Source organism: Botrytis sinoallii, assembly GCF_014898435.1.
Source record: "Botrytis sinoallii strain Bc 23 chromosome Unknown BSIN_003, whole genome shotgun sequence".
NCBI classification, from domain to species: Eukaryota; Fungi; Ascomycota; class Leotiomycetes; order Helotiales; family Sclerotiniaceae; genus Botrytis; species Botrytis sinoallii.
Genome location: NW_024066030.1, coordinates 1168653 through 1191635, shown reverse-complemented (window position 1 = coordinate 1191635; position 22983 = coordinate 1168653). Strand labels below are relative to the sequence as shown.

At 38.3% G+C, this 22983-nt stretch overlaps 6 protein-coding genes across 6 annotated transcripts; 1 reads left to right on the top strand and 5 right to left on the bottom strand.

Moving 5' to 3' along the window:
- Window positions 1–389: 389 nt before the first annotated feature.
- On the bottom strand, window positions 390–2456 carry EAF02_002086 (uncharacterized protein; the record flags this gene model as incomplete). The annotated part of the gene is made up of 2 exons (XM_038898134.1): window positions 390–1679; window positions 2073–2456. 2 exons carry the CDS (start codon window positions 2454–2456, stop codon window positions 390–392), a joined length of 1674 nt encoding a protein of 557 aa, XP_038761826.1.
- Window positions 2457–3480: 1024 nt separating this feature from the next.
- Window positions 3481–5012, bottom strand: EAF02_002085 (uncharacterized protein; the record flags this gene model as incomplete). Its single annotated transcript, XM_038898133.1, has 3 exons — window positions 3481–4184; window positions 4237–4648; window positions 4800–5012. 3 exons carry the CDS (start codon window positions 5010–5012, stop codon window positions 3481–3483), a joined length of 1329 nt encoding a protein of 442 aa, XP_038761825.1.
- Window positions 5013–6658: 1646 nt separating this feature from the next.
- Window positions 6659–7227, bottom strand: EAF02_002084 (uncharacterized protein; the record flags this gene model as incomplete). Its single annotated transcript, XM_038898132.1, has 3 exons — window positions 6659–6865; window positions 6917–7082; window positions 7139–7227. 3 exons carry the CDS (start codon window positions 7225–7227, stop codon window positions 6659–6661), a joined length of 462 nt encoding a protein of 153 aa, XP_038761824.1.
- Window positions 7228–8262: 1035 nt separating this feature from the next.
- On the bottom strand, window positions 8263–9101 carry EAF02_002083 (uncharacterized protein; the record flags this gene model as incomplete). Its single annotated transcript, XM_038898131.1, has 3 exons — window positions 8263–8591; window positions 8663–8743; window positions 8810–9101. 3 exons carry the CDS (start codon window positions 9099–9101, stop codon window positions 8263–8265), a joined length of 702 nt encoding a protein of 233 aa, XP_038761823.1.
- Window positions 9102–10094: 993 nt separating this feature from the next.
- EAF02_002082 (uncharacterized protein) lies at window positions 10095–10781 on the bottom strand (the record flags this gene model as incomplete). The annotated part of the gene is made up of 4 exons (XM_038898130.1): window positions 10095–10104; window positions 10154–10277; window positions 10345–10461; window positions 10523–10781. 4 exons carry the CDS (start codon window positions 10779–10781, stop codon window positions 10095–10097), a joined length of 510 nt encoding a protein of 169 aa, XP_038761822.1.
- A 1004-nt stretch (window positions 10782–11785) lies between these two features.
- On the top strand, window positions 11786–12180 carry EAF02_002081 (uncharacterized protein; the record flags this gene model as incomplete). The annotated part of the gene is made up of 3 exons (XM_038898129.1): window positions 11786–11861; window positions 11929–12013; window positions 12095–12180. 2 exons carry the CDS (start codon window positions 11786–11788, stop codon window positions 12009–12011), a joined length of 159 nt encoding a protein of 52 aa, XP_038761821.1. The 3' UTR covers window positions 12012–12013; window positions 12095–12180.
- Window positions 12181–22983: the final 10803 nt, after the last annotated feature.

The window sequence follows — 22983 nt, the reverse complement described above, 5'->3', positions numbered from 1 at the left end:
TTCGATATCAAAAAGCAGACATTAATATAAGAAGCGAGATTTTCCTACCGTACTTGAGATATTCTGACATGAGATATTTTCAACGTGCGTGATGATCTAACCACGTTACACCTCACTCATACTATATTGGATTGCTATGTACGTGTCTGTATAGCCAAGATTGTACTAGCTACCACAGCGTATGATACTCAAAACGAGTCTTAAGAGATACATGCTAAAATTACAGGTGTCAATAACTATCTCTCCCTACCGTTACCCAAATAAATATATGTACTGTGCGCGCTTCACACTTCTACGCCAAAAACACTAACCCCTCCCTAATATACTATAAACATCCAAACACCGCACGCTTCCCAAATCTCCTCTTCAATCCAATCATTTTCAACCCACTACTCCAACCCCGCAACCCTCCTCGGCCAACTCATCAACCCCTCCCAGCCGCCCGGTAAAATTCCACTAATCCCACCAATCTCCCTCCGCACCATCGCTCCCATCCACCAAAAAGTTTTTCCCAAGTCCAAATCCTCCCCATTCTTCATCTGCAAAGTGATACTATCACTCGGGCCCCCACCCTCCACCAAACACGTAGCCATCGCAAAGTAGTATGCGAAAATTACCAGTGCACGCGGTTGTCTCTCTTCCACCAAATCTATAAAAAGCTTCGGGACTTGCAGTCCGAAGGCTGTGAAGCGGCGGACGGTCGCCATGGGATGTTCGTGCTGCATGATGTTGAGGTGGATGGAGGAGAGGTAGGAGAGGGTTTGCAAGTAGGCTGTTAGATGCGTAGGAGGGATTGAGGGGTCATAGCCCCCGTTCTCAGAGTAATTTTGAGGAGAGATCGAGATGTGAGGGGAGGGATAGGTGAGGATTGCGTTGAAGAGTGGGTGGATCTCGGGGCGGTTGAGCCGTTCTTCTGGTTTGGTGAGCGCGGGCTTGGTGCGTAGAAGTGCCATTGCTTTGGCGTTTGGATCATGTCTTATTAGGCCTAGTGCAACGGCAAATACAGAAGCGGTTCCTCGGGCCATTTGTAACCAATGCGTAGGCAGCGTGTATGGTTTCATGCAACGAATCTGTAAACTGGAAAATGCGTCGTTGAGAATTAGAATCGAGGCAAACATTACTGCATCGGCAGTGCTGGGATTCAAGCTCGCGACCCCTTTTTGATGATGTCGTAATGCTAGGGAAAGGTAATGTTGGCGCGCTCGTTGGATCTCCATATCGTTTGGTGAGAGCACGTGAAGATGTAGAGAAGCGATGGCAAACATGGCGTAGAGAAGGTTCGGAGATGCGAAAGCGAGTTTTGGGACCACCACAGACCACAGATTCAAGGTCTCAGGGTTATGACAACTAGGGAATGTAGGCGATGTGTGGATTATGTAAGTTTGAAGTAATCGTAATTCAAGCATTCGACGAGCACTAGACTCAGGAAGGTCATCGCTGAAAGCTTGGCTTGGGGCTGGCGGTATTGAAAGGTCTACTTGGGGTGAAACTGATGCGCTACTGAAATCTTCAGCTAGAGCGTGTATGCTGCTGTGTTCTGGTGTAGATGGATTACTGGAATTATATTTGATGGTCTGGGGTGATGATGCCGCTGGGGGTGGCGGTGGCGGTGGTTTTGAATAGACGCATCCTAACCTATGCCTTATACAATTATTACAGATAGGCCTGGTTTCATCGCACTGCATTCTGATTAGCGAGGACTCGCAATGGCAAAGTATTTGCAATGAATGAGTCAGATGCAGAGATCTAGTGAATAGGCTTGTATATCGACATCGCCAGGCGCAAAAATGGACTTTCAGTTACGTACATGCAAAGTTAACCCTATGATGGAAGAACGATAAAGAAAATTCTTGAGCAGAAAACTATCTCTGTATCTTATTGTAAAACAAAACATTACATTGTAATATGACAATTAATATCAAAACGTTAAAAACATTGAATCGTCCGTCGTACATATTTCGAGTCAAGTAGTACTCAGGTACAAGTGAACATAAGATTACAATATCTTGGCACAGGACCAACATCAATATTCAATCGTATGAAAAGCCAATCGATAAAAAAGATAAACATACTTTGACACGTCTTGCCTTACATCTTTGACAGCCATTCCTCGATTTCTTATGATACAATCTTGGAGCTTTCACTTTCTTCTGTCCCTGCTTCTGATCATCATCTCCCCCCTCCACATCTGGATGATTCGTATCAGGACTCAGACTATCATGGGAATTCCGGAACGACTGCGAGGAAGACAGTTCCTGATTCGAAATCCGTACATCTGGCCCTGATGCCCTAAAACCGGCATTATCATTGCCACTCACGAAATGCGAATCCGACGCAAAAGAAATTGATCTCGAGTCGATTCCCGACCTCGCGGTGTGAGAGATCGATTCATCGAAATTTCCATTTCGACCATCTCCAGAACGCCGATCTAAACGAACATGCGGATCCGCGTCCATGCTTCCCAGACCAGGCCGTGCCGCGTCTGTTTTGACTGTAAGATAACAGCCCTAAAGCGAACCGTGGCCCACAATCCACGTGTCGAATCTGACGTCTGTTTCCAGGTGCGTCAAAGACCCGTGGGATCTACACCTTATTTTCCGATTGACAGGTCACGCTATGTTCTCTTCTGAAGAAGTATGGCTGCGGAAGGCGCTGTGCAGACGAGCGGGAATCAGCGGGAGAGAGGGTCCGGGGATTGCGGAAATTCGAATTGGCTGGTAAGTGCATGTAATCTCCTCTTGTGAACGAGGAATTGGGTTCATTTGATGGGGTAAAGAGGAGATGTCGTCGGGTTCGGTATCATATGTTCAAGGGTGGGTAGGAGGATTTTTGGGTGCTTTAATGCTGTTTTTGATAATTGTGGTTATTTTGGGTGGCTTACTTGATCTCAGGCGCTGAAAATGACGGCCAAAGTTTAGGGCGGCGGAAAGTGGGATGTGTTTATCCGGGAGCGAAAAATAACCCCATTGGTTTTTGGAAAGCGACATCATTTGCAAGACAAAAATATATGTTTGCTGCTGCAAACTCCCGAAAAACTGCTTGGTCTCCCAATGATATTTGCAAACTTTCGTTTAATTTTCAAGGGCTAGAAAGCCATGGGCAATCAGATTTTGAATGCTACAGTTGGAATTGAACACGGGATGATATTCGTCTGAAATCTTGGGATCACCAAATACATCTCCAGTCCAATTTCATTGATAAAAATGAATATTCGCAGTCGATGTTGGAATAATATGCAGAAACACTTGCATGAAAAGTAAAGTTCCCGTTCCATCTTGTCTCCCAAAGACTTATTAAAGTACAGGTATCAAATAGCTCTGATCCTCATCTCACCCAAATACAAATTAACAGAAACCAGTAGCTCCAGCAAATTTCATAGCGGCCAAGATCACCTATTCATCTCATCATCCCAGTTTCATATATTCATCCCATTGTACTGCTATTATTTCTTGTATATCGTTGCTCTGCTCTCTATCCCGCTCAGAAAAGGCCACCTCCTGGAACGGCCAAGAAAATGACCGTCAAGACGACAGCCACACCGGTACCGATAAGTAAGGATTGCAGGAAAATTATATCTTGTATCTGTCTCAATGCCGGCTCCTGTACCCAAACCTCTCGATCAAAGATTTTTCTAATAACAAATCTCTTCTCGTATTTCTTGACCCAAGGATACTCTTCGTCCTTTCCGCTACAAGATGTATCGTCCAGATACATGGCAGAGTCCTCAGACTCCCATAACTCCCAAGGTCGAAGATGGCGATGATGAAGACCATGCAGTACAACGCACATCCCTCTGAATGCTGCATACAGTGTAGAAATACCCAGGACCCAGAATAATGCCGAAAATGCACGCCATCCTCGGGACATGTTACTGAGGGTTGTAAGAATTGCGTACAGGAAGCCAAAAATAATAAGAGCGACACCGAGACCCTTAGCAAACACTTGACGTGGTTTGTTGCCATTGCAAATACTCCAACGGATAAAATTGGGGTGTGCCTGATGTCTTAAGCTAGATTCAACGGTTTCGACAATGGGTTGGAAGGCAGACGGATGAGTTGTGGTTGAGAGACGCTCAAGAAGAGTATTTCTTTGACGTGAGGATAGATTAAGTTGACGAGAGCCATTGTCTGCAATATATATGGCGATGATTCGATCAATCTCATCACGATAGGGTAGATTAATATCTGGTCATGGGGTAAGCTTCAATTTGCGGAGCAAAGGATTACATCAAATTACCTGGAATTTGAATACCAGCACGACTGAATGTTTGCTGGGTAATCGAACGGTATGAATCTTGTGCTGCTGGTCGAACCTCCATTAATGATCCCCCTTCTTTGTCGAAACCTGTCTCCCAAGGAGCCGTAACCTGTGGCAGAGGATTTATTGTGGTTTTGATTGTGCGGGTAGTCATTGGCCGCTTGTCATCCGCAGCATCATCAAAGCCAACCGCCGAATCATTGTGATGTTCGGATGAACCAGAAACCTGGCGTTCCGAAGAGGCTGTTGCGGGTGGGGTTGAGAAGGGATTGGATGGGTTTGAATTTTCGAAACGAGATGTGTAATCTCGAAACCAGAGGAAGAACTGAAGGTTCTCTGGAGCATGCTCGATGAACTCGAGATAGTTCATAAATTCTCTCACGGTCATTGGCTAAAAATAAGTGGTCAGCAATGTGATGAGGCACTGAGTGTAAGTGATACAGGCACTGTAATCACTCATGACCGGAACATATCGAGTCGGTTGTTCCGGTAAATGGTCAAAACAGAATGGCCCATAGAAATATAATAGAGCTTGGTCTTACAGGGCATGTTCCACCATTGATAATTTTGTCAAATGTAAGAGTATCCGGAATGCCTTGAGATAGTTTGCTAGAGCTTTTCGAGGGCGTCCGAGATAGATCCATGCTGGAGTCTCTTGAAGATTTTTCTGAACTTGAGTATGAGTTTCTGTATTCAGGACGACGATAGTTGACGTTTGAGAAAACCTCCCCTAGGTAAGGTACGAGGCCCGACATGACTGCAGGTTATGAGTGCCAAAAGTACTCAATTTATGTGGCTGAAGATGTGAAACAAGGAAACAGTAATTTGTTAAAAGGATATAAAACACTAGTGATTTAGGGAAAGATCGTGAGAATCAAGGGTAAGAATGATGCTGATATCAAAATAGAAGGCGTTCAAAGGTTGAAAGGAAGGCACAATGGTGACTGAACTCAATCTATGTATCAGAACGACTGAACAACTACACATCAATGAGGGTGAATCGAAGGGGTTTAAAATCAGTGGGAGAAAGAAAAGAGAGACCGCCCGATATCTATCTCGGTATATATATATCCTGCTTTTGGGATTGCTATAAGGAGTACATGAGTAGTAGATGTCCACTTAGGCCATCAACCTTTTGCAAGTTTACGCATGTGAAGATGGGAAGGTCGGTTGCCGCTCCAGGCTCGAATTCCAAATCGCAAGCATGATCCTTATTACTCTGTCCACCGTTCCAGACGATTGAGTATGTGAAGGTTAATTTTTGAGTATGCTCTCAGATTATTGACAGCCTGTGAGGAAAGATGCCATGACAATGTAGGACGTGCGGAAAGCCTAGCGAGCCTAGCTTCTCTTGCCTCGATTAGAGCTCCACAAGGTGCCTAATTAGGCTTTACTTGCACTTTTCAATAAGAAATATGTGGGCGGGGTTCCCGAGATACGCCTCTCTGCTCTGACAATTGGCCAATGGCTAGTGAGAATCGCTACTCATCTACAATACGACCTTGACTAAACGTGCAATCGAGGTTCATCTTGGTACTCCACCCCCGACGCGATTATCTACAAAGCACGTGGCACTAGGACGTAGCGTAGATCCGAATTTAACGTTTTTTCCCTCCATAGAACTTTGTATCCCTGTTAAAGGGTAAAAACTTGCAATCTTCGTGGAAAACGTCTAACTTTGTTGAGAGGTTCGGCGCGAAGCCGAGCGATCAATAAGGTACAAGCGAAATCGGGAGCGAGGTCACCATAAAAGGTTTGGATAGGCGAGAAAGCTCCTGTATGGAATACCCAAATTTGAAGTTCTATTCAGAATGAACAGGCCAATTAAAGCGTTTGAACTTGTTCATTGGACTTTCACGATGGGTCTTCAATCACTCCCTCCTATGTGACAAACATCCTGTGGAGTTGTACAGGTTCGATGGAGAACCAGATCAAATTGACAAAGTTTGACTGACGCGATGGATGTATGTGTACACTATATACGTATTGAGGAATCGAGCTAGAATGAAGAGGCTCGCAGTTAACATGGATGAAAGCCCACTTCAATGACAGATGGACCGACCAATTCATGATGTACTATGTATGTATCCAACAATACCATTAATAAGCTTTATATAGAAACTATCCAGACCAAAAATTAAACAGATGATAGATTCACGAATTGATGGAATTAATAGGATGAAATGCATGTAGTGAAAGCGATGGATGCTAGCATTGCAGGTGTTTCCTAGACATTTGACGGAACCATATCTGGATCATATATTATTGATATTTATTAATACATCATATGTTAACGGCGAACGGTAATGAAGACCGTGGAGAAAAAATCGATTATGCATTGAGCGTCAATTATGGCTACCAATCTTATACCACAGAAACAGTGTAACCACACACCATTACTTCACCAATGTTTCTCCGAAATCTCAACTTCATTAACATCCACCCCTTCTTTAAACCACCTCTCGTCATGTCCAATCTTAACATCATTCCCACTCATCTGTCTCTTCCTCATTCTCCCATCTTCTGCAAACGTCCAATCCTCAAGTCCATAGCATCTCCACCACTGACCATCCTCATCGTGAAACTCATACCAGAATTGTACTGCTATCTATACACATCTCATTAGCACTCCCTTCTACGATATCAGAAACATGCATACCTTGTTCTCCGTAAATGCAAATAGTTCTTTCCTCAATCTATATCCGTTTTCCTTTGCCCACTTCTTGGTCAGAAATTCGACGATTTCATCTTGGCCACGAATAAATGTATCGCGGTTTCTCCAGATGGAATCTTCGGTATAGGCATTCTTTACTACTTGGGGATTTCTATGTTTTGTTATTGATATGCTGATGACTCTGCGAGAGGAACAATGAGTGCATACTTTGTGTTCCATACATCCTGTGCAGCTTTAACCTTGATACGAGCGGTTTCCTCGGTGAAAGGTGGAATGGGTGGTTTGGTTGTTGCCATTATTTATCATAAAGGTAGAGAATGAATCACTTTGGTTGTTGGAGATGGATTAAGTGTGTAAATATCAGATGAGATGAGATACTACGAGGGGAAAGTTGAAGTTCTTTGTACGAGTGTATGCACAATTGATTACTGTTGCATTCCCACCATGAATTATATATCTATTCCTTTTACAGCCATCTCTACTCACTCAGCTCAACAGTCATTGCGGGAGATCATATCCGCAGATGATTGTCAGCATTCTTATCCGCGAATAACCTCAAACAAACCAATCAAGACTTGCCCAGGTAATGAACATATTTGTTTCCATCACCGAAATCCCGGCCTTCTTCTCATCAGATCAAAAAATCTTCCGAATCCCACAAGAACCGGCCCCAATTGCGAATTCCGGAAACTATTTAAATACCTATTCGACGTGAGATTTCTGGTATGGACTTCGTATACTCTGCATAAATGATTCTTACATCCAAAGTCCGACAACTAGGTATTATACATCCTGAAATCTCAGGTTTACTCGAAGGGACCATCTCTACGTAACCGAAAAAAGCGGCGGAAATTGAGTACCCTTTCAAAAATCTTTTTTAATAGATTATAAATTCATTTCAAATTAAATATTGAAATTTGAAAAAAGCAAACGAAAATTTGAGTCTTTTTTGTATTGATATGAAGTGTTTCTTTTATTTAATATTATATCGAAAAGCGATCTTAATTGTTAAAGTTCTTTTGCATGCATAGTGGTCAATTTCCGCCGCTTTTTTCGGTTACGTAGAGACCATCAATGTGAGAAGGCGACAAACACGTGATGGCGCGAATTCCGCGGTTTAGCCGTCTAGGACCGCTCGTAATGAGTTAAGTACAGCCCATCAATTAATCATCACTTCTATCTCCATGCATGCAATTCAAGCACGGAAGGCACATCAATAACAACGATTCGATATTTGTGAACTCCCAGTAAATTGATTTAATCAATTGTGTTAGTGGCATAGGAACTTGCCACTGCTAATGCCGTCCGCCGTTTCCAGTATGTGCTAACATTTAATTCTCCCACGAATACACAGTCTTCCCCTCCTCAAACTTTCCACCCTTGGGTCTCCACATGAGCCAAACACGATACGGCTTAGGCGCAATGGCTTCCTTCAACTTCGCAAACTCCTCTTCATCGCTCTCTGTAGCAGGTGGTACCTCAAGGAAGAAAGGGCGAACAATGACGAATCCGTGGGCTTTGTACAATTCACGTCCATCATCGGTAGACTCTACAAATGCTTCGAGTCCCTTTTCGTCGGCGAGCTTGCAACCCCATTGCATCATCAAGCTACCTGCTCCTTTACGGCGGTGCTCTGGATCTACAAAGCAATAATTCAAGACTGGTATTGTCAGACCGAATTAGTATTTATTCAGTATCATTGAAGGATGTGCGAGAATGAGGGGTGCTCACGCAAGTGTGGACGATTCATGACTGAAGGGCGACCCCCAAAGAATGTCTCGAAGAAATTGTCGGAAATTGTCTTCAGTGGACCTGCATTCAGATGTGTGGTCAGCAGTCATAATAGTCTTGGGGTTGTCAAGTGAAATCGCGTTATACCTTCTGGCCACCAAGTGGCTTTCACAATCGGCTGTGGCTTTTCGAATGGATTTGTTTCATGGACAATCCACTCAGCGCCACTGATTACCTTATTTCCATCCTTTACAGTCAACCAGTGGCTGTTTGGGGTGCCCATATGCCAAGCCCATTGTCGCTCAGCACACTCGTCGATGTTGGGACCTTTGAGGACTTCCCATAGACTGTTTGCTGGTGTGGCATAAGCTCTGTGCTCGACTTTAACCACTTCAGCAAAGTCGGCTGCGTTGGTAATTTCTGATAACTGCAGGGCCATTTTTCAATTGAGGATCGTATCGAAAAGTCGTTTTGTCGTCGTGTTTGTTTTATTATGGCTCGCGAGGTTGTGCCGAATGATGTGCTCTTAGACGTCTAAGAACAGTTTAAATATCTGGGATCTAACTGCTGAGACCTCTTCGGTATAAAATTCGCCCAACAGTTATAAGAGTTTCGGAGGTATGCAGCCGTAAGGCAGTGCAACGTGCAGGTCTCGTGCGTTTCATTTACTTACCCAGGTTTGCAAGATCTCTGCTGCCGCAACCGTTGACGGCGCGATACAGTGCATGAGGGGCTCCATTCACTCGCGGAAACCCCTGCTATACTCTTTGCATGTGCCGCAGCCTTACACACTCGGTGTGGACTGTGCCTCGAGTGCACATTCAATTCGATAAGCGCAACATTGAACCCTGAGCAATCGCCACCTACTTGCACATACCTAATTACCTCGGTACCTACTGACCCATGTTGTCTAGTCTCCAATTGTGGCTATGGAACTTTTATGGAATCAATTTTGAGAACTTCTTACGAATTCTCTCAAAAATTGAACTGCATCTTCCTTCAGATCACGTGCACGGTATGTTGATATTATCTGAAATTGTCTGCCACAACCGCCGACCGTTACGTGCATCACTACTGGTATTTCTGCTAGTGTTTCCACTCAGGTCCAATCAGCACTGGTGAAAGTCCAACTCCTCTTTCCAAATTCCACGCTTCCAAGTTAGCAAAATCTACGCAAACACGCTCCGAGTTTGTCTTTGTGCGTGGCTTTCGCGTGCCATTACGCTCCCATTGGAAACTATAAATGACAGTATTTCCAGAGCAAATAATGGATTGCCTGATTGCATCGATGCAATGTTCTGTAAAAGATTAGCTCAATATGCTATCAAATCAATCAGGTTTGTAACTTGCCAAGATTCCATGACTTCATATTCTTTTTCGGCGGGGGTTGATTCAACTGTGGGATAGTAGTGTTCTTTGTAGAGATATGGTTTCAGGCGACGCTAAATCGCAATTAGCAAAGCTTTGCTGGTCATTCTCGTACCCTCTTACCAGACAGTGCAACTCGTGATGAACTCGAGCGATCCCATGTATCCGCCTTCATCTACCTCCACTGGGTGCTCCGGGTCTTCCTTCGCCATCACCGTCTCCTCATGTGAAATTTGAATGAGGCTTACTAAAATCGCAGATGAAAAGAGTTAGTTCCGTAATGTCTTGATATAACGATATTGCAGGACACTTACGCGGAACCAAATCTAGCCATGCCTTCCAAGATGCATCCGATGGTGGTCCAACGAAGTCGTTGGTTCCAGCTAGTGCACCTTCCTTGACTGTGTGTCGAATTGCGTCGGTTCCCAGTGCTGTTATTTAAATGGAAAATCAGTCTCAGTATTCCTCTCCATCTTCGCCCAGGAAATTTACAGTATGGAATAGCAAGTACGCGATAGCCAGAGGAGGCAGCACCTCGACACCATGTCAACATCAAGAACGGAACTGAAGCAATGAAACACGCGAAGAAGAAGACAACAACACGGACAAACCATGTGTTTCTTTGTTGACAAAGATAACCAGAACTGCATTGTCTTTGACAATGGTGGTCTTCGAGCCGATCAGGGGTGGGCCTTTCAGATTCGACATTGGATTCAGACCACTCTTTCCCAAGCAACCTGGAGGTATCCATCGTATGTTAAAGGTAAAGATTTGAAACATCTAGTTGGAAGTCAGTAAAGAAACAAGCTTCTTGGGCTGCTTGCGTATGCTAAAAGATTGAGCTTGGTTCTGAGGAGCAATGGCGAGAAGTTTGGCGGAAGTCATCTGTGGGTGAGAAGCCAGTGGGGGTTGCCGTTGGGCGGTCTTGATCGTCCCTCGATCAGCAGCCGGGAAACTGCTATAACGCGCATAGCAAACAGTGCTAAGGAATCTGCAAAAGATTTGTATGACCAAATGTTTTTTTCTTCGAATCGACGACTAAATCGTGCTGCGTCTCCGGATGCACCACTCAATTGTAAGTTTCAATATTATGCAAGTTAAAGGTTACCTCCTTCCATTTCAGTGCCGAGGAGTACTCAGAATCAATTAGTTGTGTCTTTCCTGAATTTGTGATGGAAAATCATTGTCAGAATAATGCAACGCGATCTAAATTAAGCCCGGTGATGTAACTCGGAGAACTAACCAGATGATTAAGGGCGAGGAAAACATTATTGAGAGCATCTCCTTCTTGACTTCTTTCTCTTTACTGTTAGCTCGGGTATGACTATTTTGGGTTATAACATGATGTTGTCTATTGGCGATCTTCGATCTGTGTGATGTGTAAGTGAATACGATTACAGTCAAATTCTCAACAGCCATCGCACTCTGGGATTCCGATCAGTACGCAGATCTTCTCTTTCAATACATTCCCAACGCACATTAACACACAATTTCTAGTGAACACGGGCCACTGAAGAAGTGAGATTAATCTGTGACCAGTAAAATGAGAAATGCAAAATTCAGAGTATTTTCTCATTTTCATCTCATTTTCTAATTGATGAATATATAAAGGCTTCCAGATCACCCCAAAGTTTAGAGTCATCAACGCATTTACATCGAGCTTTTTAACATCCTCGGGAAGATCTACAAACAATCACATTCACTCATTCAACTCAAGAACACACCTTCTTCACACTACACGAACATCACATCAAAATGCAGTTCCAGCTCACCACCATCTTCTCCGTCTTCGCTCTCATGAGCGGCAGCGTTACCTGCTGCCCCAACCCCAGTTAGTGCCTTTGTCTTCATTAATGAGTCGCGTGAAGCTCGTTTACTAACATCGTTTTTCGCTTCAGTCAACCCCAGCACAACAAGTTGTCTCAGAGCAGTCTCGGCAGATGAAGCAGCTGTGGAAGGTGTTGAATGCTTGAAAGTTTAGAAGTAAATAATTTTTCTTTGTATCAATATATTACTAAATATTGAATGTGCTTGTAACTTACATAGTGTGACACTTTTTCTTAGAAGAACTGCGAAAGCAGGGTACAATTTATCCTTAGAATCTACAGCTACAGAATAGGGAGCGGGGCGTTCGTAGAGCGCTTATTTGTACTAGCTATGACACGTGAGCGATCGCATTGCGATTGACATCAAGTACCTTGGCCTTTGTAGATTATACTGTGAGGATTCATAATAAGTCCACTAAATCACTTATTAATATCTTACTAAATAAGGGATATCTTGATGACTAATACACATATAATATGATCTTATATTATAAAATCATATTATCATATAGTTGTATAATAGTATCTCTTATCAAATTGATTTATAATGGAATAGAATGAAATGGAACTAGATGGAAGTATACAGGAAATATCGCTAAATTGATTGGTTGTACTTTCTTTTTATTATCTAAAATGATTCTATAAGATACGATTTAAATCGATCTTATTTATAAGCATAGAATATACTGGAATTTCATTATAAACTATATAAACCTAGAATATTCTTTAAAGAAAATCTAGGAAAAAGCAAGCAATTCATCTCAACTCAGCCTAGCTCTTCTAAATTGACTTCAATTCAACTCTTATTCTATATATTCGATTTATCCCTCAAGCTTAAACTGACTAGATCTTCCACTATCATTATAATAATACTATTCCTTATTATTATAAAAGCTAACCTCCAAGAGGTTATGAGCCCGGCTAGTCTAAACTAGCTTAAAAAGGGAATTAGCTTGATTTAAGGCTGTATATCATATATATACCGCTATTGAGCTGTCGAATATCGAATTTTCGAATCAATTCAATCGAATTCATATCGAAAAACACTACATATAGACCCTGAGGCCTGCGTCCCTGAAGCTAAACCTAATTGAGCGTATAAAATTAGGTCCCTAGACGATATATTTATGCTATATTGCTACCCATAGCGGGTGATATATCAATATTCTTCATACCAAGGTGCCCTAGCTTATTTAGTCTTTATTTTATACCAAATAAGATAAAGATCTAATTTAAGAGGTGGCTGGTCTATTCGATCCTCGAGACTAAAATCGATTTTAAATCGATTTATTCACCTGATCCATTCAAGCCCTGAAACTAGCTAAATATTTAGACTAGTATTTAACCAGTATATAAGACCAATTAGTCTATAAAGGACTTAAAATGGCTCCTGGTATTAATTTTAAATCTGATCCTCTAAAAGGCAGATCTAATTATATTGAATGGATTAACCGAGCTAAGCTCTTTCTGGAAATAAATGGCTTCATGCCATATATCGACGGTACAGAAGTTCCACCCAATAAAAGTCTATATATAGACAAATCAGGAGAGCCTATTTCACCTGAATTAGCCATAAAATATAATGAAAGGCTTTCAGAATATCAGAGAAACGAAAGAAAGGCACTAGGAGCTATTAAATCTATAATTAGCTTCGAATTAGTCGAAAGATTCAAAAATAAAACTTCGGCTAAAAGCCTATGGGACTCCATTAATAAGATGTTTGGAGAGTCTTCCATCGAATTAATGGGAAGATACCTAAATAGGCTAATAGAATCTAATTATACTAGCTCAGAAGGAATGGACGAATATACTAATTCGATCCAATCATCGTATAATTACCTAAAATCGATGAATTTCGACATTCCGGATGCCTTTATAGTATGGTTTTTTTTTAGAGGCCTACCTAGCTCTTTCGACAGCTTTGCCTCTCGAAAATACGAAGAACTAGCTAAAAATACGGCTAGTATTGATCTGGATAAGCTCTTTTCGGAGCTAATATCCGAAGAGGCTAGAATGCGATCTAATATCGACCTAAATGCTAATAAAACAACCTTTAATAAAGCTCCCTATTGCAAGCATTGCTCTAAAAAGGGACATTTAGAGTCGAAATGCTTCATAAAATACCCTGAATTAAAGACCAATAAAGGGGATAATAAGAAGCATTTTAAGTCGAATCCGAATAAAAATTCGAATAAAGATTCGAATAAAGATTCGAATAAACCCATCTCTAGCAAGCAACTAATGGCTGTAGACCATTATATAGGCTTAGCTAATCAATCTCTTGGATCTAAATATAAATTTATATTAGATTCGGGTGCTACAGAGCATTATTCACCCAATAGGGAATGGTTTATAAATTATAAGCCATTAAACAATCATTCCATCACTGTAGCTAATGGGGAGAAGCTTCGTATTAATGGTATAGGAGATATTCCTATTCTAATTAATAATAAATCAGAGGTGCTACTGCAGGGGGTGTATTATATTCCCAATATAGCCTCCAATCTTATCAGTTCGAATAAAATAGCCCAAAAAGGGTGGGCTAGTCACATTGTTCCCCCGGGAAATAAGATCGATATTATTCATAAAGAGGCTAATATACGAACTACAGCTCCCTGGCTAATTGATGCATATTACCTTAATTTTAAGGTGGATTCGAAATGTCTTAAAAGCATCAATACCCCTGAAATAGAAGAGGAATCAACTCAAGAATCGAATTTATTATTAAATAAAGTCGATCTCAACCTAATCCATAAGAGATTAGGTCATATAAATAAGGATTATATTATTAAATCCTTGAATATCCAATCAGATGTAGCTAAATCTGATTTAGAGGCATGTGAATCATGCAAATTCGGCAAATTCCATCAGAAAATAAGCAAGGAACCCTCTGAAATCCCTGAAATAAGCTCTAAATTCGAAAAATTCAGTCTAGATATAGCTGGACCCTTTAAAACTACAGGGATTAAAGGTGAAAAATACTTTCTAGCATTCACAGATTGGGCCACTAGAGCTATTTAAATATATCCCATTAAATTCAAATCCCAGGCCTATGATATTCTAATAGAATTCTACAATCTAATTAGAAATCAGTTTAATATTAATATTAAAATACTAAGATTAGACAATGCTCTTGAATTCCTTTCGAATAAATGGTCGGATTTTATTCGAAATCACAGGATTATATACGAATATATTAGCCCGTACGCTCATTCCCAGAATAGAATAGCCAAGATACTAAACAGATATATAGTCGAAAGACTAATCTGTTTAATTAAAGAGAAAGAGATTCCACTCTACTTATAGCCATACCTAGTTAAAGCCATCGCTCATATCAAAAATAGAACATATAATAGTTCTATTAATAATTCACCATTCGAATTAATATATAATAAGAAGCCCGATCTAAGCTATATTAGAATCCTAGGCTCTCTTACTTATATTATTAATAATAAAGAAATTCGCAATGGAAAACTGGATTCTAGAGCTCGAAAAGGCATACTAGTAGGCTTTGATTCGTCTAACAATTATTTGGTCTATATTCCAGCCAATAAGAGAGTGATTAGCTCGAGAGATGTCGATATTCAAGAAGATCTTATATATTCTAATGAATATAAAAACCAAGATCTAAAGCTATTGGAAGAAGAAGACCTCGAATTTCAACCTATTCAAGATAATATAGAGGATGAAGACACCACTAGCACCAATAGGTATCAAGCTAATTCCGAAATGGACGAAAACAGTGAAAGTGATGGAACAATCGATTGTATAGAGGTCGATCCCGGTGAGCCTACGCCCGGTGAACCTACGCTTGATGAGCCAATAGAACCTAATATACGGCAATCTAAGCGTATAAGAGGTCTAATTCCTGATAATAAAGGCCTTGCTGACGATGGAAAACACGTGATTTCCTATTATGGACTTGCTTTTTCCGGGTACTTCAATTCAATCAATAAGGGGGTGAATATCGAAATAGATCAACAAGATCTTCAATTAGCTTTCGATACCAGGCTTAAAAATAATAAAAAGATTATTATTAATAAGCCAGATCGTGTATTGATTGAACCTAAGTCCTATAAAGAAGCTATTAGCTCTTCGGAAAAGGAATACTGGCTGAAAGCTATGGAATACGAGATAAATACCCTTGAATCCAATAGAACTTGGGATATTGTTGATAATCCCAATAATAATAAAACCCTAAGGACTAGATGGGTATATAAAATAAAAGATTCAGGTGAATTCATTGAATTCAAAGCTAGATTCGTCGCTAAAGGATTCGAACAGCTATATGGATTAGACTATATTGATACGCATGCATCAGTAATTAAATCGATGGTATGGAAGCTCTTATTCGTATTAGCTCTTCAAAACGATTGGCTAATTCATAAAATCGACATGGTGCTAGCATTTGCACAAGGCAATATCGATACACCACTCTTATTAAGTCCACCAGAAGGATTTAGCGAACTAAAGAATAAAGCTTTAAAGCTAAATAAAGCTTTATATGGCCTAAAACAGTCGGCCAGGATATGGTATCATACCCTAAAAGACGTATTAAATAAATTAGGCTTTATAAACCTAATCTCCGAGGAATGCATTTTTATTAATAAAAATAAGAATGTGATTCTAAGTGTATACGTCAACGATATTGCTATAATAGCCCCAAATCAAGAGATTATTAATAAATTTATTAATAATCTAAAGGAATACTTCGATCTAAAAGATCTAGGTCCTATAAAGAACTATCTAGGCATTCAAATCGAAAGGACTAGCAATACACTAAAACTACATCAATCAGAATACACTAAAAAGGTGCTAACTAGGTTCAATATGCTAGATTCCAATCCTGTTTCCACTCCAATGAACCCGAAAATAAAGCTAATTCATAATAAAGAGAAAGCTAATGATAATAATATTAAACTATATCAAGAAATTATAGGCTCTTTATTATATTTAGCTCTCGGAACTAGACTAGATATAGTATTTTCCATATCTAGATTAGCTAGTTTCTCGTCCAATCCTAATGCAAAACATATTCAAGCTACTAAAAGAATACTGAGATACTTGAAAGGAACTATAAATAAGAATACAAATTATAATAAAATTAAAAACCCTTATATTCAAGGATTCTGCGACGCTGACTATGGAGGGGAGATCAATACATATAAATCCACTAGCGGATACGTATTTATGCTAGGGAATGGGCCTATTAGTTGGAAATCTAAACTACAGCCGGTAGTAGCCCTTTCTACAGCTGAATCTGAATTCATTGCTATAAACCTAGCTGCTAAAGAGGCTGTTTATATTAAAAAGCTACTATTAGAGCTTAATCTATATAAGCAAAATAAATTTCCTCTATACACGGATAATCAGGCCGCACTAGCACTTGCTAAGAACCCTATATTTATCACGGGGGCAGGCGGGCGGGATAGGGTTCTAGTAACTTTACCCTAATCTGGCAAAGTTATACTGATTCGGGTAATAGATTCAGATTGAGGATTAAGACATAGCTCAAAGAGCTACAATACAGAATCTTCTGAATTGAAGATATACAGAATTTTCACAGCAAGCTAGTCTAATCGAGCTCTAGCTTGCTTATGCTTTGGTATAAATGCTTTTTTCGGTTCTTTTCGATAAAATTAATATATCATATAAGCTTATATTGTAATATTACCCCCTTCTAAGGGTCAAGCTTTGTCGAGATAATATATTATAGTTTATAATCTATAGGTAGACGGAGCCTGGTTAAACGGAACCGGGTTTATCAGGATATCTATAGTGGAAATTGCAAATCAGTTCTTGTGTATCTTTCAGGTAGCTTGTAGATTCTTCGATTGGTGTATTGTAGCCAACCTAATAGATAGTGTATTTCAAATAAAATCCTCCACAACCTCTTCTTTTCTAGCAAAAATTTAGGATTTCGATAACCTTAAAACACTCAAGGCTATTTACTTCTACAAAGAGTAATAACAAATTACACTATCCAGGAATAGGATCATTGTGTATAGAATATAACAGGTTAACATAAAAAACAAGATAAATTTTTATCGAAACCAAAAGCTCCAGTTTATAGATATAAAAGCCTACCGGATTTAAGATCTTAAAGGGCCCAAGATTCTTCCAATCGAACTTCTTTTATAGATATAGGATCTTGATATTTCTAATATTTAATTAAATCAGGTTGTCAGATAAATATCTACAGGCAAGGGAATAATGGGTATTAGCATTCTTTGAATATCGAGTTTAACTAGTAATTAGTTTGGTTTGTAAATATAAGGAGATGGTTTTTATTTTAGTAACGAATTCTTTGACATCTCGTATAGCAGGATGGTTATTCTAGAACAATATAAGCTCGAAACCCAGGCGGGGATGGAATTTGTAGTTCGAAAAGAATAAGGTTATCCGGATGCTTTCAGACTAGGCGTTGTTGATAAAGAATTCAGCAAGTAGAAACCACTCTGCCTAATCATTCTGTAGATATGCTATATACAATCGGAGGTATTGCTCTAGCATTGCATTAGCCCTCTCGATTTATTCATCAGTTTTGGGGTGGTAAGCAATCAAGAGCTTAGCAACTACACCCAAGCGCTTATAAATATATTTCCAGAATTCAAAAACAAATTGAGCTTTACAATTAGATATAATAAATAAGGGTAAGCCGTGGAGCTTTCAGATATTCTTCTGAAACAGATAAACAATCTCTTCGAAATTGCAGGTATTATAGTAGGGCAAGAAATATTTCATTTTTATCAATTAATCGATTACTACCATAATAGTATCGAAACCGATACTTTTGGGCAGGTATATAATGAAATCTATCGAGATATCTTGCTAAGCTTTTTGCAGAATCGGGAGTGGGCGGAGAACTCTCTTCTAATCTCTATGATTTAAAGCAATACAATAATAATTATGGCAGTTACGGATTCATTGCGTAACATAATTATAGTATCCAGGCTAGTAATAGTTTCGGAATAGTAATTCAAAGATTCAGGTACGGTACAGGTAACCAATAACGGGCGATTTGTGGTATAAACGGAGTAAATAGATTTTCAGAGGGTTGTGATTAGTCTGCGTAGAAAACCCAGTGGGTGGGACCCCACCCACTGGGTAATGGTCCCAATGGGTGGGTAATACACCTCATTGGGTACCCAATGGGTAGATAGGATTTCTAAAAACCTATCCCATTACCCATGGGTAACCCAAAATACCATGGGTAATCCAAAATACTATAAATAACCCAAAATACTATGGATAACCCAAAATATCATGGGTAACCCAATAGGTAATGGGTAATTTAATGGGTAATAAGTAATTTAATGAGTAATAGATAGTAATTAGGGTTATAAAGTATATTGTTCAAAATTAATAGAAAGATTAATAGAATATTCTTCAATTTTCAATTCGGGTAATTATCTATATCTATTAAATATATTATGAAACCTTCTTTGATTCCTTTCTCTATTGGATCTATCAATTATAATTTCATTATTTTTAATTCGTTGCCTTTTCGAATTATAGCTTGGTAAATCGGGTTGTGTAGCTTGATCTTCTGCAATAATCTATAAATCGTTATAAATTGCTGGGTCTTCGTTTTCCAATCTTTCATTTATTTGATTTGATATATCTTGCTTGACTTTGTAATCATTTTGAGAAAGATGTTGTAATATCCTGGTTAATAGTATATTTCTTTGTAGTTAACGACATCTTCGAAACTCTTCTTGTGCTGTATGTATAGCATTCATATTCGATTCTTCGTTGCTAATATAATTCTTTTGGTCCCAATTATCAAGTTGTTTGATCTTAAAATCAATCTCATCTTATAAATTCGCAATTTCGGCTTCGATTTCCTCTTCAGTTAAAGCTATAGATTCTTCAGCAATTTATACAATATCCTGGGATGTATAATAGCCTCTATCTCTATTTGGAGTCTCTTTTTGTGATTTCTGTTGATAATGAAAAAGGAAAATACTATTACGAATAGTTTCTGAAATAAGTTGTTCATGTCGATATGAATATAAATCCCTAGCATAACTGAATATTCGTTCTACACTAACTCCTGCTATTGGAATATAGAGGAAATCCCTAGCCATTTTAGCTAAACCTGGATAATTATGTTCTTTTGCTTTTTAATGAGAGAGAATAGCTATATCAGAAGAGGTTAATAGAATATTAGAGATATGATTAATAGAAAGATTAATAGAAAGACTTACGAGAGTGTAACCAAGAATCTACTTCATCTACAGTAATTTCTTGAGATCTGTATTGTTTAGAAGCATTTTGACGAGATTGTTCCAAAACAATTGCTAGATCATCCTTATTTGAATCTTGCAAAGCTTGAAGTTCAGTAATTCTAGATGGTGTATATTGTTAATATTCGGTTTTCCAAAGTCGATGAAATTGTGCTTCGAATTCAGCTTGCTAATTCCGATTTTGATAATTCAACCAACAAGAATTTGAATTGAAAGCAATTGCCTTCGAAGCTGGATATAGCAAAGCTTTTATTGTGTAAATACTATCAAGATCATTATATATATTATTGTAATATTTATCCAATTTTCTCTCTACTTCATCAATAGCTTTTATTAGTTTTTCAATCTATGGATATTTCGTCTTTTTTTTAATCAAACAACAACGACTTTCAGTTAGATACTCATATAAATTATTGTAAATATCTAATGTATATGGCAAAGTAGTTCCTTTTGTCCTGCCTATATGTGTAGTATAAAAATTGAATGGACGAACAAGATCAATAAGATATCCAATTTGCTTCCATTCTGCTTCTGATAAAGAAAATATTCTCGTATCAGAATAATCCTGGCAGTATTTATCGATTGCGTTTCGAAGACGTGCTGTATGTATCAATATATGACAAGTCGAATTCTATTGAGTTGAAATATCTATCAAAAGATTAATTGGCCTTCTCAATTCTGTCTAATTATTCCTGATAAGTTTTTGTTGAATATTCAGAAACCTTAATCGTCGTTGTATATTAGAATTCGAGAGTATAGCTAGTTTTCGAATCTAGATAAGGATTAATAGAAAGATTAATAGAGAAATCGAATCATTTATCTTAGCGAGAATAAAAGGAGTAGTATTATTTTCCAGTAGACGAATTTTTTTTAGATTGCTTGTTTCTGTATTATTATTCCAATCTCGAATAAACGTTTCGTTAGTTGGAGTCAAACGAATTGATCCAAGAAGTGCTTTTAAAGCAAGTTGAATAATATGTGCTAAACAAGGTATATGCTGAATATGTTTATCCAGAAATCGATCTCTATTAAATACCTTCTCGAAGTGTTGATTGATTTCTTCTATCATTTTGGAATTATTAGATATATTATCAGTAGTAATCGAAATAATCTGATCAGTAATATCGAATTTATTGGTAATATCTTTCACAACTTTAGCTAAAGCTTGTCCTGAATGAATATCTATTAAGCTTTCGAATCCAATGAGCTCTTCAATTAATTTCCAATCTTTGGAGATATAATGAATCAAAATTCCAAGAAAAGATAATCTGTTTGTACTAGACCAAGCATCTAAGGATAGAGCAATCTTACTTCCTTTCATTATTTTTGAAAGCAATATATTCTTTTCAAGATTTTCGATTTGGGTTATTAATTGTTTTCGAAGTATATATGTAGAGGGAAGAGGGAATTTAGGATTTTGTATTTGAGTAAGCTGTTGTCATTCTTTATCCTCAATAGCTCGAAAAGGTGCTTGTAAAGAAATAATTGTTTGTAGAAGTTGATTATGAAATGCTTCTTCTGTAAGTTGTTTTGGTAAACCTATTTGAAAAAGAATTAGTTTTCTATTAATATTTCTATTAATCGTTTACTACCTACTCTTACAACAGGATATTCATTTAATCCTCTTTAACATTTATTTCGAAGAGCTGCTTTTTGATATGTATCACTTTGAAGATATTTAGATAATATATTGGTATTAGTATTCTTAATCTTAGGGTGATTCAGTTCTCCATTACATTGATGACATATTAAAACTGGCTCTCCGGTTCCCTTATTCGTAGTCTGATTGTATTTAGTTTAATATGTCGATTTACGAGTAGTTGAATCCTAATGAATCTTCTTTATTAAATTAGTTGAGTTATTGGTCTGGTCATTGAACTATTGAGTAGTTTTTTATTATTCAATAAAATCCTGATGAACTTCTTGTGTTTATTTAAAAAACCTTCCACCTTTTCCATATAATTCAAAAGACAATTTATGAGGAGGCGAAGAACGAAAAGGATCGAATAGTTTAGAATTAGGAGTATTTGAAAGATAACTGGAAGATATAATGAAGTTATTCAAATAGATTTCAATATCTAATAGATTTTGAAAGATAAAATCTATTCTCACAAAGAACAAGAGTGTCAAGTAGAAAATTAGTAGAAAACTTAGTAGAAAGTATATAATAGAACTTCAATTTGATTATTCTATACTAAAATACCAGTTTTAATTATAGAAACTCTCAATAAGCTTTTGATTGGTTTGAGTATTAGATAACACTTGCAAATTTGTATTCGCAGGTAGAACTAATTGCCAAAGATCCTACAATTCCTGATCGATCTTCTTATTATAAACCAATCTCCTTGTATCAATATATTGTTTTCGATTATTCTTTGAAATGAAAAATCCTATATCATTGATCTCTTTAATAGACTCTGGCCATCAAAATGCAGGACCAGAAAGATCAATCCAATTATTCATTTTAGAATTATTTATGAGATAAGCTATACATATTCTTCAGAATGCTTTCTTGGGATTTGTAAAGAAAGTTGCAGGTGATTTCCATATTAAAGTTTTTCTAGTAAGGATTAGTGGATTAATCGAAAGATTAGTGGAAAGATTAGTGGAAATAGTATATTATACTCTACAGCTTTTTTGTGTTCCTTTCTCAAATCACGAAGTTTATTGGATAAGCTAAACTAATTAGATTTTGAAACAGGGTTCAAGAGTGGGAATGTAAACTTACAACTGAAATTTGTGTGTATTCTTTGCCAACTTGCCTCGTTTCTTCTGTAACTGATGATAAAGAGAAGAGTGTCTAACCAAATTAATCAATTTATATGAAGATCAATACAGGGAAAAATTCTTACCTTAATCCTTTTTGGATTTCTCGTCG